The sequence below is a fragment of the Drosophila melanogaster genome, chromosome 3R (assembly GCF_000001215.4).
Source record: "Drosophila melanogaster chromosome 3R".
Lineage (NCBI taxonomy): Eukaryota > Metazoa > Arthropoda > Insecta > Diptera > Drosophilidae > Drosophila > Drosophila melanogaster.
The window spans coordinates 30,489,910-30,505,772 of NT_033777.3; the positions used below are offsets into that span (position 1 = coordinate 30,489,910).

The 15,863-nt window shown below is 44.9% G+C and overlaps 5 protein-coding genes across 6 annotated transcripts; 1 reads left to right on the plus strand and 4 right to left on the minus strand.

The window, feature by feature from the left end:
* The first annotated feature begins 164 nt into the window (after nucleotides 1-164).
* PH4alphaSG2 (prolyl-4-hydroxylase-alpha SG2) lies at nucleotides 165-2,078 on the plus strand. Its single transcript, NM_143544.3, has 5 exons — nucleotides 165-415; nucleotides 468-631; nucleotides 687-1,660; nucleotides 1,717-1,882; nucleotides 1,951-2,078. Exons 1-5 carry the CDS (start codon nucleotides 231-233, stop codon nucleotides 2,043-2,045), a joined length of 1,584 nt encoding a protein of 527 aa, NP_651801.1. The 5' UTR covers nucleotides 165-230; the 3' UTR covers nucleotides 2,046-2,078.
* On the minus strand, nucleotides 1,904-6,244 carry PH4alphaMP (prolyl-4-hydroxylase-alpha MP). The gene is made up of 6 exons (NM_079855.3): nucleotides 6,007-6,244; nucleotides 3,943-4,097; nucleotides 3,715-3,871; nucleotides 2,495-3,350; nucleotides 2,274-2,439; nucleotides 1,904-2,213 (listed from the first exon to the last, which is right to left on the minus strand). The coding sequence occupies exons 1-6, from the start codon at nucleotides 6,177-6,179 to the stop codon at nucleotides 2,113-2,115; spliced, it is 1,608 nt and encodes a 535-aa protein (NP_524594.2). The 5' UTR covers nucleotides 6,180-6,244; the 3' UTR covers nucleotides 1,904-2,112.
* A 597-nt stretch (nucleotides 6,245-6,841) lies between these two features.
* PH4alphaNE1 (prolyl-4-hydroxylase-alpha NE1) lies at nucleotides 6,842-10,417 on the minus strand. Its single transcript, NM_170495.2, has 8 exons — nucleotides 10,135-10,417; nucleotides 9,127-9,281; nucleotides 8,921-9,068; nucleotides 8,186-8,397; nucleotides 7,964-8,112; nucleotides 7,404-7,907; nucleotides 7,175-7,340; nucleotides 6,842-6,961 (listed from the first exon to the last, which is right to left on the minus strand). Exons 1-8 carry the CDS (start codon nucleotides 10,311-10,313, stop codon nucleotides 6,861-6,863), a joined length of 1,614 nt encoding a protein of 537 aa, NP_733374.1. The 5' UTR covers nucleotides 10,314-10,417; the 3' UTR covers nucleotides 6,842-6,860.
* A 797-nt stretch (nucleotides 10,418-11,214) lies between these two features.
* On the minus strand, nucleotides 11,215-13,597 carry CG31371 (uncharacterized protein). 2 transcript variants are annotated; one of them, NM_170496.3, is made up of 7 exons: nucleotides 12,967-13,597; nucleotides 12,714-12,904; nucleotides 12,490-12,644; nucleotides 11,923-12,351; nucleotides 11,675-11,849; nucleotides 11,545-11,591; nucleotides 11,215-11,334 (listed from the first exon to the last, which is right to left on the minus strand). In NM_170496.3, exons 1-7 carry the CDS (start codon nucleotides 13,449-13,451, stop codon nucleotides 11,293-11,295), a joined length of 1,524 nt encoding a protein of 507 aa, NP_733375.2. In that variant the 5' UTR covers nucleotides 13,452-13,597; the 3' UTR covers nucleotides 11,215-11,292. The 2 variants fall into 2 exon arrangements, with proteins under 2 accessions (NP_733375.2, NP_001247369.1); NM_001260440.2 differs by lacking the exon at nucleotides 11,545-11,591.
* Nucleotides 13,598-13,755: 158 nt separating this feature from the next.
* Nucleotides 13,756-15,752, minus strand: PH4alphaSG1 (prolyl-4-hydroxylase-alpha SG1). Its single transcript, NM_170497.4, has 6 exons — nucleotides 15,552-15,752; nucleotides 14,812-15,490; nucleotides 14,305-14,754; nucleotides 14,186-14,245; nucleotides 13,962-14,127; nucleotides 13,756-13,907 (listed from the first exon to the last, which is right to left on the minus strand). The coding sequence occupies exons 1-6, from the start codon at nucleotides 15,719-15,721 to the stop codon at nucleotides 13,810-13,812; spliced, it is 1,623 nt and encodes a 540-aa protein (NP_733376.1). The 5' UTR covers nucleotides 15,722-15,752; the 3' UTR covers nucleotides 13,756-13,809.
* Between the last annotated feature and the right edge of the window lie 111 nt (nucleotides 15,753-15,863).

A 15,863-nucleotide genomic window follows, 5' to 3' on the forward strand; every position in this document is an offset into this window, starting at 1 on the left:
CTATGAAATTTGAGGGCAGGAGATGGAGAGATTTAGAGAGTCACATCGAAATAGTTGTTTACTTAGCATCACTTGTGAGGGTGTTTGTATCTGACATCTTTGTTTGCACAGCGTTTATGTCTGGATACGTGACAGTTTCCAAATGGAATATCGTTCTATTTGGCTCAGTTCGTACCTGAACAAGAACCAGTCTACATCAGTAACTCGTGGTTCACAGTGCTCTGGTCATAATGTTGGATCGGCACTGTCTTTATATTGGGATTTTCCAGCTTATAATTTGGGTTGGAGTAGCGAACGGTGAGTTTTACTCATCGGTGGACAGTATGCAGGATCTAGCACAAGTGGAAGAAGAACTCCTAAATGCCACGCGTTCATATGTGGAGTCCCAGCAAAAGCAGCTTGACTTCTACCGCAGGTACTACGACACAATACAAAGTAGTCTGGAAAATTACTTGAGTATTTAACAGGTATGTTGAGCAAATAAAACGGGAACATGAGTGGGCGACATCCCAATTAAAGCTGGATGACTATCTCGGGCACCCATTGCACGCCTTCAGATTGATCAAGCGATTGGTTCGGGATTGGGATTCGCTGATCTTTGAACCCATACTCGCCAACAACGCCAGAGAAGGTAGGTATTGTTATCCCATAATTAACTCATACAATAAATTCTGAACACCCAAAAGAGTTCCGTGCATTCGTGGAGGTTCTGAGCAGGGACTTGGGCTACCCAGATCAATCTGAGCTCCAGGGAGCCATCAAGGGCTTGGCCAGGCTACAAAAGGTCTATAATCTCGCGACCTCCGATTTGGCCGATGGCATCATCGGCGGTTTAAACTACGGCTCGGACTTACGATGGCGTGAATGCTACGAAATCGGTGTACAGCTCTTCGATCTCGGAGAATATCAGAGATCCCTGGAATGGCTTCAAGTTGCATTTATCCTTCTTCGAAATAGTCCAAGAGAGGAAAAAGATGCGGATCACTACCTTTCAGATATCCGTGAGTATGCATCCATGGCTAATTTTGAGTTGGGCAATCCAAAGAAAGCCGCAAGACTACTGAGTCAGATCCTTGAATCGCAACCAACACATTCCGCCCAGCAAACTCAAAAGTATCTGGAGAGCAGGGTGCCAGGAAAGAATGTCCAGGAGACGAAACCCTCTTGGTTTTCCAACTATACTAGGTTATGCCAGGGCAGAAGATTGCCCGAAGAGCGAAGTGGTGATCCCTTAAGATGCTACCTGGATGGAAAACGCCATGCTTACTTCACCTTGGCTCCACTTCAAGTGGAACCGGTACACTTGGATCCGGATATAAATGTTTATCACGGAATGCTGAGCTCCAAACAGATTTTGTCCATCTTCGAGGAAGCGGACAAGGAGGAGATGGTTAGGTCCGCTGTGGCCGGAAGTGGTGGAGAAGGCACCGTGAGGGACTTGCGGGTCAGTCAGCAAACCTGGCTCGACTACAAGTCCCCGGTGATGAATTCCGTAGGTCGGATCATCCAGTTTGTATCTGGATTCGATATGGCCGGAGCGGAGCATATGCAGGTGGCCAACTACGGAGTTGGAGGGCAGTACGAGCCGCATCCGGATTACTTTGAGGTCAATCTGCCGAAGAACTTCGAAGGAGATCGCATCTCCACCAGCATGTTTTATGTGGGTTATAGTTCTTTATTTAGTTCTGAATCTTTTACAAGCTTCTGATATTGTAGCTTTCTGATGTGGAACAAGGAGGTTATACTGTCTTCACCAAGCTTAATGTGTTCCTGCCTCCTGTCAAAGGAGCTCTGGTCATGTGGCACAATCTTCATCGATCCCTGCATGTGGATGCTCGCACTTTGCATGCTGGCTGTCCAGTTATCGTGGGTTCCAAGCGGAGTAAGTACACTTTCCTCTTTTCATAAGTATCTAAAAACTGTATTTATCACTTCATGTTCATATTACAGTTGGCAACATCTGGATGCACTCGGGATACCAGGAGTTCCGTCGTCCCTGCAACCTCACCTCAGATAGCTACAAGTCGCTAGCCTATCGAGATTAGGTGTAATTTAATATAATAAACATTTAATAAATTAATATCTTATTTTAATTGGCGTTGAGTGAATTTTCTAGTCGAAGTCCCTGTAATGCAGTGAGATTTCCTGTCCCCTTTCGAGATCACAGGGCCTTACATTATCCTGATTGCGTTCACGAATCCATACATTGGCAACTAGTTTAATGAATTCATTATAAACTGAATTAGTAGCAAGGTATAAAAAGATTTACTTACTCCATTTGCTGCCCTGAAGAACAGGACAAGCGGCGTGTTTCGTTCGAAAATCCTGGTCTCCAGAGGGATGCAGATTGTACCAAAAGAGAAGGCTTCCTCTTTCTGGAGTCACCAGCAGTGGCAAAAAGGGAAAGGCGGTTCCTCCACCGGCCTCTACATCAGCTAGCTGGAAAGTATTCAATTAATTATTCTAAAAGATTGAGAAACTGCAATAAACTCACGTAGTAAATGCCCGTTGCCATTCGGTTGCCATGTAGATCTCCTTCTTGGTAAATGTGGTTTTCGGGAAAGCTGTCCCAATGCGGCTCATAGTGTCCACCGATCCCATAGTTTGCCACCTGCAGATCCTCTGCATAATCCATATTCAAACCTGAGAAGTCACCTACATGTCGGCTAAGAAGTTTCGTTGCTGCGTTCCTAGAGTAATTGAAGGAGGCACCTTGACTGGTGCGGAAGGCGGCTGCCGTGGAACCTCCATTTCCACCCAAAGAGTACACAGTGGATCTTTTTATCCTAGGCCTAGCTGTTTTCTGAAGGGAGTCCGAGTCTTTGGAGCCAATAACCTGATGCAATTGCACCACCAGTGGGTCCAGGTGGAGCTCCTCCAACTTAAATGGTGCGTAGCCCAAGCGACTCTTCCTTAAGCGACACCTAAGATTTCTTTGCTTGGATGGAAGTGGTGCCAACTCGCCTCGACACACCTGCTCGTACATACGAAACTCCCGGGACTCATGGTAGTCTCCAGGTCTTCGTGCTGTCAAGTGAAGCAACCCGTTCTTGTCCCCATCCGTGATTAGCTCCTCCAGTTGCTGACGAGCCTCCAGAAGGTGACTCCTTTGGTCCGGTTCTATGGAAAGCACATGGTTCACCAGACTCAGGGCACTTTCGTGGGCACCCATCTCGCGATGATATTCCACCACTGCCTCCATAAAGTCTAGGGATGCGGACTCCGACCCGTAGGACTGTTCTCCGAGCAACTGCATCGACTGCTGCAGCCATGGCACCGTGTGGTTGTAATCTCGCAGGGCATACAGGTGCTGGCCAAGGACAAAACAATCCTGCCACGACATGGCCGTACTAAAGGGTTAATATATAGTAATTACGCGTGTTAATAGTTTATTTTGGCGGAACCTTATAGTAGTATGTTAAACATAAGTTATTAGCAATGATGTTAGATTGACCAAGTCGTTAGCTTTATAGCTTCCTTTCCCACCCTACTGGTTTCTCTCAAATATCCCAGTCTAAAATTCACAACATAAAAAAAAAAACTTATAATTGCTGCTTTGTCATCTTATGACAACAAATTAAAAGCGCAAAAGCTTCAAGATTTTGTTGGGCCATCATTTAAACAAGCACTTTGTGCTTGTGCATCACAATACAGAGCTATGGTTCATTTAAACAATATATAATATGGAGTTTTCATATCATGGCCATTGCTCACCCATATTTAACGCCATTCAGGATTCCACTGGCCAGCTCAGCCACATCCAATTGATAAGTCTGCTGAAGTCGCGTAAGAGCTATCGCCGATCCCACAAAATCGTCCTGAGAAGGAAAGCTCAGATTCTCCTTAAGACTCGCCATGGTATCTAGATAGTCTATAGGAATGTAAGTTCATATCACATCTCACACAATATAAATATAGATATAGATATAGAAAGCAACCCACTTGAGCGACTCGAATCCGCCGTAACACTGCCCTCGAAGGTTTCCCAATCGCTGTGAAGGCGTTTTATCAGCCGGAACGCGTTCACCGGATTGTTGAGGTAGTCATCGATTCCATCGGCGGCATTCAGGTGCTCCACGCGGATGGCATCGATCTCACTGAGATTATAAACAAAGTAATCATTAATCAGACTCATAACTAAAGGAATTTGCATAAATTAACTTATTTGGGATGGTCAAACTAAAACTTATACTTATACACTGGCAAAACGGAACCGGAGTTTAAGTATAATTAATTGGGCTTTTTAAAGATACAAAGATACAAAGATACAAGATACCAGATATCTCTGGAGTAAATAAATTGTTATACATTTTAAGATTTATCTTCGCATTTTTCCATATTTTAGAAATATTCAAACGTTTTAAAATGATTGCTAAGTAACCTTTTAAAAACTCTTTCCCTGGTGTTAATGAATTTAAGCACCTGCTGATTGGAACCATTTTTCAGAATTAAGGTATGAAAAAATATCTTAAGAATAAGCAGTACTGCCCAGAAATGTATTCAAGTTTAGTTTTATCGGTGGGTTACCTGTTTTGAATATTTAACGCATTTATTTTCACGCCTGTCGCCTGCATTGTGGCTAATTTAGAAGTCATTAAGTTGGGAGCGTAATCATAATGTGAATCTAAAGCAAGACACAACTAATTTGGAAATGTTATTGTGCAGATGATTGAGTGGCAGCACTTGTTCTCAATAAATCTATTTTATTTGGGTTTTGAAAATGAGACGCCAAGCAATGAGTAAGGCAGAGAAATTAAATTTTTTACAGGGCCTCCACATTAAAAGACCAGTTTTTTACGGCGGCTGACTCAGGTCGGTATAAATATTATACTTTACAATTTGTTAACGGTTTCTTATTAGACGGCCAGGAATCCGGTTTGCAAATGCGCATGATAAACAAATAACACTGTATGTTATGCATATCCGAGGCGATGAGTGCACCATATTTTAAAATCCAAAATCTGCCAAGTCGATGACACTTATGAGTATTTCTGAACAACAACATAAACTAGCGGCAATTGTTTCTTAGATATCGATCTCGAATGGTAGCAATCGATTTGCCCGATAATGAAATGCAAATTTCAACAAGATACTGAAAGTGGTTTGCCGGCGATTTGTGCTTTATATGAGCCATTAATTAGTATAATAACCGGCGCGAATAAATCAAGCCAAGAAATAGGATAAATTAGCAGTCCATAAAATAAATATCACCCGGCGCATCCGAACAAATAGCATCGATGGTTGGGGAGTTTAAGATCTGCAATCCGGCGACAAGTCGCTGGGTTGCCATTCACTTTTATGGCAACCGGTCAGTCGTTGAGGCACAAAATCAGCATAATTGTAATAAAACTAACCGAAGCTAACTAGAATTTAATATTTCGGTAAGCCATCTCTCCCACACCCGACTTTAATTAGCCAAAATCGAACCAGCAGCAGCTAGAAATCTGCCCACCCGAGTAGTTCGATGTGCATTTTTGATTTACGTGGGCGGTTGTGTAGATGACAGCTGAAATGAAAAATTCACAATCGCCTGCCGGCTGACAACTGCCAATTGTTTTTCAGTCTAATTTTTCATCTGGAAAAATATATGCCTGGAAAATTGATGGGCTCTGCCAATTAAAAGTGGCATGTGCGCGAAATGCGTATCTCATTTGCATCTGATTAAAGCTGACCATCTGGAATCAAAGTGTAGTAGGCTCGGCTAGAACCTGAAAAACTTTCCATTTTAATCTGGCCTTTTAAAAGCTTCTCTCTGGAGGAGCAATGGTCGTTAGTCTTCAAAATTCTTTTAATTCAGTTCATTCCACTCTCATAAAATTAACATAATTATTTGATTGGAACATCAACACAAGTTTTTGTAAAATGTGCAGATATATTCATATATAATTAATTTACTACAATTAATTGTAATATCGTAAGGAAATTGTATATCTTTACGTTTTCTAATATTGTTTTTCTTTCAAACATTATCCTTCAAAGATAGGCTTAAAATTCTATCCCTTTTACCTCTGTAGCGCCTCAGCGTGCTGGTTAATTTCATTCACATAATTTTGCAGCTCTGCCAGGAGGACGACCTCCGTTTCGAACAGCTTTGCCAGGCCCGAGGTGGAACTGAAGAACTCGCCGTGGCAGGATAATACCTGCAGGACCAAGAAAAGGACGCACTTGGCCAAAAGCATCGCACTTAACCGATAAAACGCCACCGGTTTTCAGAACGCGGATCGCTTTTTGCTTGTTGTTCCAGCCGCGAATCGTTAGGAACTGTTTTCAGTTGGCGGCAAGACCGACGATCTTTGAAAGATCTGATGAGAAAAAGCTCGCGGCGTTTGTGATCAAGCGTTTTCGAGCTGCGGGTGTCGATCGAGCAGTTCCAGCGCTCCAATCGAATGGAACGGCGTTTCTGGTCAAAGAACTGCCCGCGGGGGCCAGGTTCTGCTTGAATGGGGCCCATCAAGTGAAGTGGGTTCAATAAACTGAATTGTGTAAGTGCGTGTATATAGAGGCAAAAGTTATGGCAGATGTTCCAGGAATCACAACTCAATCTCATACTTTTCCAGCCAGTCTGAATTTCCACGCTAATTACTTTCACTTGTCTGCTCGCAGCAGTTGTCACTTCACAGGCCCGAAAATATTCAAATCCCCCAATGAAACTTTGTCCGTGAACTTGTTTATGCAAATGAAGCCGGCAAATGAATACGCAACTGGCTTTTGGCTCATCTCAAAGCCAGTTCGCTTCGTTTGTTTTGAGTGTTTTTATAGCTTTGAGTGACTCTGCCAAACTCTACTCAAACCCCTTAACCCACTGAGTCTGTTCAGGCCAAAAAAGAGACACGCTGGGGTTAACCTGACTATCACGATCTTTATTTGATTATCTCGTACTCCAGCGACACCTCGTGATCCCGGAAAACGTCGCAGGGTCGGGCGAAGGTCTGGGTCACCTCGTGTATCCAAACGTTGCCAACTGCAAAGATCGGGTGGATGAATGAATCACATTAATTGTGTATGTCAACTCGAGGTAGCTGGTGGTCTCACTTCACTTATGAGTGTATTAAATGTGATTAACAATTAGTTTGGTGTGGGCATTGCTTTAGTTAGTGCTCGTAAAACTGAAGTTCTAATTAGTTAGTTAGTTAGTTAGTTTTAGTTGTGTAGCAACTCCGTCCAGGTTACTTACTCCACTTGCTGCCCTTGAGCACTGGACAACCGGCGTGCTTGGTGCGGTAGTCCTTGTCCAGGGAGCGGTGTAGGTTGTACCAGAAGAGAACGTTGCCCAGCTGCGGCTTCACGGCGATGTCCAGGAAGGGAAAGGCGGTGGCCCCACCCTGCTCCACCTCGGATAGCTGTACACGGATAAGATAATCTTACTAAATCATGTAGGGGATTACGGCCTTGTCACAACTCACATAAAATATGGCAGTGGCAATGCGGTTGCCCTCCTCCGCCGGATAATGATTGGGGTCCCGGAAGAAATCCCAGTGCGGCTCGTAGTGCCCACCCACACCGTAGTTGGCCACTTGGAGCTGCTCGCAGAAGGTGGTATCCAGCCCGGTGGCGTCCTTCAGGTCACGGAGCATGCCCACCATTGTGGGATGGGACTCGTACGCCAGCCACGCATTTTTGCTCACCCGAAAAGCGGACTTTTTGAGCTGTCCGCCGGGCAGGGGATTCACTGTGGAGCGATGCATGCGCGGAACAGCCATTTCCCGGAGCTGCGAGATCTTTCCGGGACTCAGTATATCATGGAAGGTTGCCACATAGGGATCCAGGCTGTGCTCCTCCAGCTTCAGTGGCGCCAGAAAGCGATACGGATGGTTTCCCCGGCTATAGCGACACCGCAACTCCTGGCGGACAATTGGATGCACCTCTCCTCGGCACACCTTTTCGTATTTGGCGAACTCCTGCGATAGCTGTAGGATTGGATTTAAACTATAAGCTCCACATTTCAAAGTGACCTTAGACTTACGCTGTAGGAGTCCGAGTGCTTTGGTAGATACACATCATCGATGTCCTCCGGAGGCGCCGTTCCCTTGTCACCGAGATGCCAGTTCCTTATGCGTTTGGGATCGAACTGAAGGACTCGCTGGCTCAGCTCGAAAGCAGTGTCGAAATCGCCTAAAATCGAACGAATGAGTATCCTGAAAACTGGCCAATTCCCCCAGCCATACTGCTTTTATTTTTTGCTCACCCAATTGGAACAAACTCTTGGCCGTCGCCTCCATTTTGTTGAGGGTAACCGTATCCGGTCCGCTAGTGGGCGCTAGGTGGCTGGGGGCGTGGCTGGTCTGACGTCGCAAGCGTTCCATCGATTCCCGCAGCCAGACCTTGGTGTTGTTGTAGTCCTCCATTTCAAAGAGTTGTTGACCCAGCTCGAAGCAATCCTGCCAGCTCATATCGGAGCTAAAAATAAAAGCTGGAAGAGTTTTGATAGGTTCTTTCAACTACAAAATACCCTTAAAATCAATATGGGATAAATTTATGGGATTTATGGGATAAATGTATGCTGATCATGGGGGATTTTTCCAAAATTAAAATTCCATTGACGCATTAAGAGCTGATTTAGTCAGAAGTTATGAAAAACAGGAAACATGCCTAATTTATAGTATTCGGAAGCGGACGGGACCACCTAAGCGCATTTAAAACAATTTATTTCAATTAAATGGCTATAATCATATCAATAAAATCAAGCATTAACATATATTTTTAATGTACTATTGCAAGTTGCGATTTCAAAAGTGCTAAGTTCACCACGATCTAATAGTCGGTAGACTTCGCAAAACACCTGCTATAGTGATTTCGATTGGGTTTAAGTAATAAGGGGAGCCACTCGATTGAACTGGGATTAGATGGGATAGCCCGTATTTTAAGCTTGGCTGGTTATTGCTTATCCGCTTCCGCCACCCAACCCACTTTGAGGTCTCACCCGTATTTGACGCCATTCAGAATGCCCTGGGCCACCTGGGCCACGTCCAGTTTGTAGGTGCTCTGCAGGCGGACGAGAGCCAGAGCAGCCCCCTCCACGTCCTCCTGGCTGGGGTAGCTCAGGCCGTACTCCCTGGTAGCATTGAAATCTGGGTGAGAAGGTAAGTGTTAATAGCAGTAATCCTTGAATGTGGTGGGCGCACTTACTCATCTCCTCAGCCATAAGCTGCACTCGTCCCTCCATCAGAGACCAGTCCGTGTGAAGGCGCTTCATCAGGCGGTACACATTCACCGGGTTGGTCAGGTAGTTCTCCGTGTCCGACGCGGCCATGGTGTGCTCCTTTTCGATGGAGGATAGCTCGCTGCGGATTGAACGAGTTCGGACTAGAGTTGCCTACCAGTTTGGTCGATTTATGAGTCTCGTGTCGTCATAGTGGCCCATACACGTATTTCGGCTTAATTAATTCTAATTTATGTGTGATTCTATATTCATAATAGTTTTAAAGACCGCCGCGATAAGAAACAACGGGGCGAAATCAAATAAAACGAAAGCGAAATGCCAAACACAAAGCCAAAACCTGATAACCAATATTCGCTGATCCGGCCAACTGTCAGAAATGATCAAATATCTATCTCAGCAGATTAGTCTAACTACTCCAGATTGGTGACAGGTTGACGTCTGTGATAACACTTAGCCAAAGTCACTGGCATGACAATCTTTGCAAATATATAGCAGACATAAAGTCTGGCACCTACATAAACTAGTTTAGTCAAGGGGTAGTAAAACTTTAATGGATTTGCTTACGACCAAAGGCTGTAATTTAATTAGCATTGTTTCAAATATCGTGTTCTATCAAAAACTACTGTGGGCTTGTTTTGGGCCAAAAATCGATCTTTGAGTTCCCACTAAAACGAAATCCACTTCGTATTGGGACTCTGAGTGTATCCCTAAATATTCTGATTTCAATTCAAAGGCTTTGGTAACACAAGTGTTATCCAGTTTCAAAAGTTGTTGCTAACTGGTTAATCCTATTCAGCCAAAGACGTGACTTGACAACATTTATACGGGTTAACTTTGCTATCACGCTATTGTATAATCCATAAGCGAATACGATTTGTTGTATATAGTCAATAGTCAAATGGATATGTCTATCCTGAACTCTCAATTGGGCCCCCTTTATGAACTTTATCGATCAATTTCATGGTTCTACTCACCTCTCGAGCTGTTGTAGTGCAGTTTGGATTGCATTAACCTTTGACCTCAGTTCCCTTGTAAGATACTGCTCCGTATGCAAGAGATCCTCCAGGCCCGTAATGGATGAAAAGTAATCCGAGGCAAGGGATCCCTGAGCCAGTAAGAAGATCAGTCCCACCAGTAACACTAGTCCACGCATTGTATGGTTGCACTATATATCCTTTAGGGTTCTAATTAATATCCTTGCTGTGTATATGCGGTACGTTCTTGAAGATCTGCAAGTCCGGCGATGTTCGCGGCTTGTGGCGAACTGATCTTGGGGCCATCTTCGAGAGACATTCCCAGAGATGCGGAGAGCAAACCGGCGGCGAGAATAAATTTCGCATGTGTGATGGCGAAACTAGTTGCGGTGGCCTATGATTTGAAGAAAACTGTTTTATTAGCCAGTTCTGTGCATGTTCCGATGCGGAGAAGTTGGCAAGAGGAGCGTACGGGTTTCTTTTCGGCCCGGTGTGTTTTATGGCTTGTTTTGCGCTGATTTACTGATGCTTATCGGCCTGGCGAGCTCGTTTCGAATTCTTAATTCTGAATTCGATTCGCATTCGAATCGGATTCGAATCGGGCATTGTCTTTAGCTAGAGTTAGACCAGCCAGGCATATTAATACTGGCTAATTGGCAGTTAGCTGTTTGATATTTAAGACTGCAGTTCGACTATTTAGCAGCTCCGGCCAGCGCTGATTAACATTTCGCATCCGACTGTTGCGACAGTTCATATTGGCTTGCGGTCTATTGTTTATGAATTGTTATGGATGATAATTCCCCCGCAGGCTGCCAATTTGGAGCAATGATTTGTTAATGAGCCGACCATCATAACTCACACTGTTGTGATCCGCAATCTTTGCTGATTTACGGACTTCAGAGGCGGCGGCCAGCACACTTGTTTTATGGCCCAGTGTTTGAGTAGCGGGCTTCCTCTTAACGACAAACAAACAAACAAACAATTATGGATGGCAGCCTTTGTTTGCCCAGCCCATTCACACCGTCGGATGGGCACTCCCAATGGGAAATAACGCAATAAAAGGCTGATTTTTAATCAAGTGCCAAGGTCAACTTTATTTGATTCCCCAGCTGGCAATTAATGCACATGTCGCGGGGATCGGGAAACCATGAAAACCCATCAGGCCTCGCTGCCCACGTCAATTGAGTCCTGTCCACGCGGCTGAATGCGAAATTGAGATGAATAAAAATGGAAATTAGCAAAGGGAAAGTGAATGTCGACCATGCGATACCCTGTAAAGAGTTCGTCTCCAAAGAAATGACTGTGAGAATGTGCAGTTGTTGGAAAGAGTAAGCCATGTAAAGAATTGATATTACTTTTAACGACGATAAAAATATTTTTGTACGAATATTTTGTGGAGAACTTATATACCCCATACAGGGTATCTCGCAGCACGTTCGACTGACAAGCGATGACAGCTTGTTTTGGGATGTGGTAAGTGCGACTGGGTCGCAAACTGAATCCCGGCACGCAGGCGAAATCCAACCACGCCGCAACTTACACAACTGGACGCCCAGGAGCACGGGACAGATGGCCTGGCCACTGCGGTAGTCCCACTCGGATGACGAGCCCCCGGCGAATCGTGTGCGCCAGTGGAGCAGCGAGCCACGTGGGACATTCACGGCGAGCTCTAGCTGCGGAAACACCACTGCTCCTCCCATTCCGGGTGCCTGCAACTGAGCCGCGGGGATCGGAAATTAATTAGTGACACATTAGTCATTTAATTAGGCCGCGCTGGATAACACGTACGTTCAACATGAGACGTGCCACATGCTTCAGCTCCGAGCTATGCTCCAACTTGGTGATGTGCTCGTGACCATGGCGACGTCCGGTCCAGGGATCTAGTTCTAAAATCTCAAGTCCCAGGAGACGACTAATCCTTCCAAGCTTCTTTTGTGCCAGTTTGGATAGCTTCAGCGATTGATAGCTAACTCCTTTTGTATCCTCCTCCTCATCTATAAGTTGCAGCAATTCATTGGATTCCTTCGGCGTCAATACATCGTGATGCAAAACTATATATGGATCTGAACTGACAGGCTCCAATCTGGAGGGCTGGAGGAGCAACCAGGGCGAACTTCCATCCAACTGGCAGTGGTTGAAGCGGCTTCCTGTTGTGACTTGCTGTTTTGCTCCGCGACAAATCTCCTCAATGAGCAGCTGCTCCGTGGACTTGGATATCTAGGTAAAAGAATAACATATTTTTGTTATTAGTCTAATATTTAATCACTCTTTAATAATAAATCTTACTCTCTGACTCCTTGAATTGACACTACCTGCGGCTAAAATGTATTTTGCATCTCTGATTCACCCACTTACTTGTTTCTTTGCCTTCGACTTTTGGCCCCTTCCCTTGGGCAATTCCTTCTTGGCCATGGCTTTTTCAATCTTTCTTTTGGCTTTTTGAATGCCTTGGTTCATTGGTAGCAGCAGTAGGAGCTCCTCGGCAGTTGCCAGGGCTCGGGAAAGCTCCCCTGGAAAATAAAAGAAACGAAATTGGGAATTCTGTCCGAGATGTTGCACTTAATCCTAGGCCAACCTACCAGCGCGGTATTCAATGTTGAGAGTTGCCTCCAGGATGTGCACACGTCCGCTTTCCCGTTCCCTCTGCGATTCCGTGGAGTTTTCTGAGGCGGAGGGCAGCTTCTCTAAAGCAGATTCTAGCCAGAACCTGGCCACAGGAAAGTCCGACTTGCGAGCCACTTCCAGGCAGTCGCCCCAGGACATGGAGGAGCTAAAATTATGCAAACAATTTTTGATTGCTTTGGTTTTTCCATTTTCTGGGCTTCAGCTCACCCCAGCTTAAATCCATTCACCACGCCCAAGGAGAGGCTATTCGAGTCCAATTCGTAGACGGATTGCAGATGTAGCAGATGATTCAGGGACTCCTCGTAGTCCTCCTCGCTGGGAAGGGTTAACTGCCTGTCGGACAATCGTTCTCCGAACACCATCTCCAGAGTGGCATTCGCCTTCTGCTCCAATCCGGGCCATACACTCTCGAACCTCTTGAGAATACCAAAGACATTTAATGGATTACCCATGTACTCCTCCACACTATCCACTTGACTGTGGATCTCCTCGATGGCCGAGGTCTCCCTTCGGATCTCCTCCAGCTGACGCTCCAATCGCTCGATATAATCACGCAACCCATCGATGAGCTGCGTTTCGGTGTCTAGCAGAGCCTGCAGTTGCTCCTCTCCCCTGGCGAAATTAGCTCCAGCAACGGATTCCACCAGCAGAAACAGCTGAAGCAGCCACAAAACACTAAAAACCACCGGCATTTGCATAATCAGATGTCTTCGGGCGTTTTTTCAGTCTTTTCGCTCTTCACTTTGGTCTTGGCCCTCGGGTCAATGACTAGAGATATTTTCTATATTATGTATTAGATCGTATTTCGAACCGACTGGAGAACGCTCGACTGACCGGCTTGAATCGTGGGGCTAAACTGAGGCCAAGGCCCCCATTTCCCATATATCTTAGGAAAGTGGTGAGATTAGTTTTTTAGTCATTCGATTGAACTTTGTTTATCTACCAAATGTTATTTAACCTTTGTGGTGAGTATAAAATGGCTACTGGATATCTATTGGATTAATACAAGTATTTATTTGAAAGGATTACATTATAATTTTACTGCTGTTTTTATATGTCCTTCAAGTGCAAAAACTTTCCCTCATCACTGCTCAAGCCACAAGGTCGCCTGAATTCCTGGGCACCCACATGGAACCACTCATTGCAAACTAAAAGATAGAATATCTCACATCGGAAACTAAAACAGTTTTTGCTTTACTTACTCCACTTTGATCCTTGAAGAACGGGGCAACCAGCATGCTTCGTGCGAAAGTCCTTGTGGGTGGAACTGTGCAGATTGTACCAGATTAAAAGACTTCCCTTCACCGGCGGAACAGCCAATCGGAGGAAGGGAAAGGCTGTGGCTCCTCCCAGAGCAACATCATTTAGCTGAAGAAAAAGATGATGGGGTTTCAGTTGAGTTTGAATTTAATGGCAGAAGGCTTACGTAGAAAAGAGCTGTCAACAGGCGGTTGCCCTTCCAGCTGAAAACACTTTGACCATCGTCCTGAAAAATGTACAGAAAAGTGTGGAAGCTCTGTCATCTCACATACTGGATGAGCTCACCTCCACGAAGTCAAAGTGCGGCTCATACTGTCCCCCAATTCCGTAGTTGACCAGCTGCAGGGGCTCCGCACTTTCCGTGCTCAGTCCGGTGACATCCTCCAATCGCTGTTTAATCTTGGAAAGCCATGGATTCGCATCGTACCATAGCCAGGTGTTGCGACTTATCCGGACCTCACTTGTGGTAGAGTTCTCACTTTGACCCACCTTTGAACGCTCCATATTACCCTTGCCGTGCTCCATGATCGTATCTATCTCGCTGTCCCACAGAACTTCGTGAACGTAGGCGACATAAGGGTCGACATTCAATTGCTCGATTTTGAAAGGGGAAAGACGATAGTAGGGAACTCCCTGGTGGTAGAGCCAGCACCTCAAATTCCGCTGCTCCCGCGGAGATTGATGGAGTTCTCCTCGACAAACTTGCGTATATAGCTTGTAGCTCTCCTTTTGTTCCTTATGAATTGGGTCAGAGTTTTATCATAATTTTAGTAAGGAATGTATTGTACTTACTTTTTCTGCTATCTGAGGCAGTTCCACTTGCTTTCTGGGAGCAAAACTTCGCTCCCTAGCCAATTGGCCTTCGTACAATATCTTGTTCTTGAGAGCCTCCTCATGATCAGGCTTCTTATCCAATATTTCATTATTTAATTTATAAGCTAATTTTAGATTTCCCAAACCATTGAAGGCGGATGAAAGGTGCTCCAGTATCTCGACATCGCTCACATTGGGTGATATAAAACCTAATGGTTTCCCGTGCAATCGTTTTCTGGCCTCCAATAGCCACTCGGAACCGTAAGAGTACTCCTTAATCTCGCAGAGATTCTTGCCTAACTCAAAACAGTCACTTGCACTCAACGAGGTGCCCAGTGCGTTTTTCTCGCCAGGATGGAGAACGCCAGAAGCTAGGTGGTCCGTGTTTAGTTGGTACATATTCTGCAGCCGAAGAAGAGCGCGGGTGGCTCCATGTAGATCCTCTTGGGTGGGTCCTTTGAAGTTGATCTTCTCGAGCGAATCACTTAAGTTGTTCTTGTAGGTCTCAAAATTACTGGAGTCAAACACAGGATCAAATACATTGAACTTCCAGTCATGAACGAGGCGTTTAATGGTGATGAAGGCATTGATTGGATTTCCAAAGTATTCCTCGAGATCGCCACGATCATTTTGCTGCTCGTCTATCTGATCTAAAAATCTTCGATGCAAAAATAAACATTTTTGTATTGATTGAAAGATATTTTAATGCTTAAGATCACCTTTTTAAGTTCTCCTGTTCTTGCTGAGCCCTTTCAAGATATTCATCGAACTTTTCTACTATAAAAGCCTCCACGTCGAGTAGTCTTTCCAGCTCACTTATAGCCGAGTAGTAATCTCCATTGACTGGGAATACGCAGAGCAACGATAAAATAATACTTAGCCGGAACATTTTGACTGTTCAGTGTCCCATTTAAAACTGTTCTGGATTTCTGGATTCCAGATAGACAATTTCGTTGACTGTCTGCCTACCACCATGAGTGCAGCTAAACAAACATTGACACAGTTGGGTATTTTTCGGCATTTCTAATACA

What these genes read in the sequence shown, in the direction of transcription:
- PH4alphaNE1 (NM_170495.2), bottom strand. Translation starts at nt 10,313, where the DNA reads ATGCGTGGACTAGTGTTACTGGTGGGACTGATCTTCTTACTGGCTCAG. An exon ending in GCACTACAACAGCTCGAGAG is followed by an intron (nt 9,282 to 10,134) that starts GTGAGTAGAACC and finishes TTCAATCCGCAG; the next exon opens with CGAGCTATCCTCCATCGAAA. An exon ending in CAAGAGTTTGTTCCAATTGG is followed by an intron (nt 8,113 to 8,185) that starts GTGAGCAAAAAA and finishes GTTCGATTTTAG; the next exon opens with GCGATTTCGACACTGCTTTC.
- PH4alphaSG2 (NM_143544.3), top strand. Translation starts at nt 231, where the DNA reads ATGTTGGATCGGCACTGTCTTTATATTGGGATTTTCCAGCTTATAATT. An exon ending in CGCCAACAACGCCAGAGAAG is followed by an intron (nt 632 to 686) that starts GTAGGTATTGTT and finishes AACACCCAAAAG; the next exon opens with AGTTCCGTGCATTCGTGGAG. An exon ending in TATCGTGGGTTCCAAGCGGA is followed by an intron (nt 1,883 to 1,950) that starts GTAAGTACACTT and finishes TTCATATTACAG; the next exon opens with TTGGCAACATCTGGATGCAC.
- PH4alphaSG1 (NM_170497.4), bottom strand. Translation starts at nt 15,721, where the DNA reads ATGTTCCGGCTAAGTATTATTTTATCGTTGCTCTGCGTATTCCCAGTC. An exon ending in GAACAGGAGAACTTAAAAAG is followed by an intron (nt 15,491 to 15,551) that starts GTGATCTTAAGC and finishes TTTGCATCGAAG; the next exon opens with ATTTTTAGATCAGATAGACG. An exon ending in TCTTCAAGGATCAAAGTGGA is followed by an intron (nt 13,908 to 13,961) that starts GTAAGTAAAGCA and finishes TCTATCTTTTAG; the next exon opens with TTTGCAATGAGTGGTTCCAT.
- PH4alphaMP (NM_079855.3), bottom strand. Translation starts at nt 6,179, where the DNA reads ATGCTTTTGGCCAAGTGCGTCCTTTTCTTGGTCCTGCAGGTATTATCC. An exon ending in CACGCTGAGGCGCTACAGAG is followed by an intron (nt 4,098 to 6,006) that starts GTAAAAGGGATA and finishes TTATAATCTCAG; the next exon opens with TGAGATCGATGCCATCCGCG. An exon ending in TGGCAACGGGCATTTACTAC is followed by an intron (nt 2,440 to 2,494) that starts GTGAGTTTATTG and finishes AATACTTTCCAG; the next exon opens with CTAGCTGATGTAGAGGCCGG.
- CG31371 (NM_170496.3), bottom strand. Translation starts at nt 13,451, where the DNA reads ATGCCGGTGGTTTTTAGTGTTTTGTGGCTGCTTCAGCTGTTTCTGCTG. An exon ending in AGTCGAAGGCAAAGAAACAA is followed by an intron (nt 12,352 to 12,489) that starts GTAAGTGGGTGA and finishes TCTTTTACCTAG; the next exon opens with ATATCCAAGTCCACGGAGCA. An exon ending in TGCGAGATACCCTGTATGGG is followed by an intron (nt 11,335 to 11,544) that starts GTATATAAGTTC and finishes TTTCGCATTCAG; the next exon opens with CCGCGTGGACAGGACTCAAT.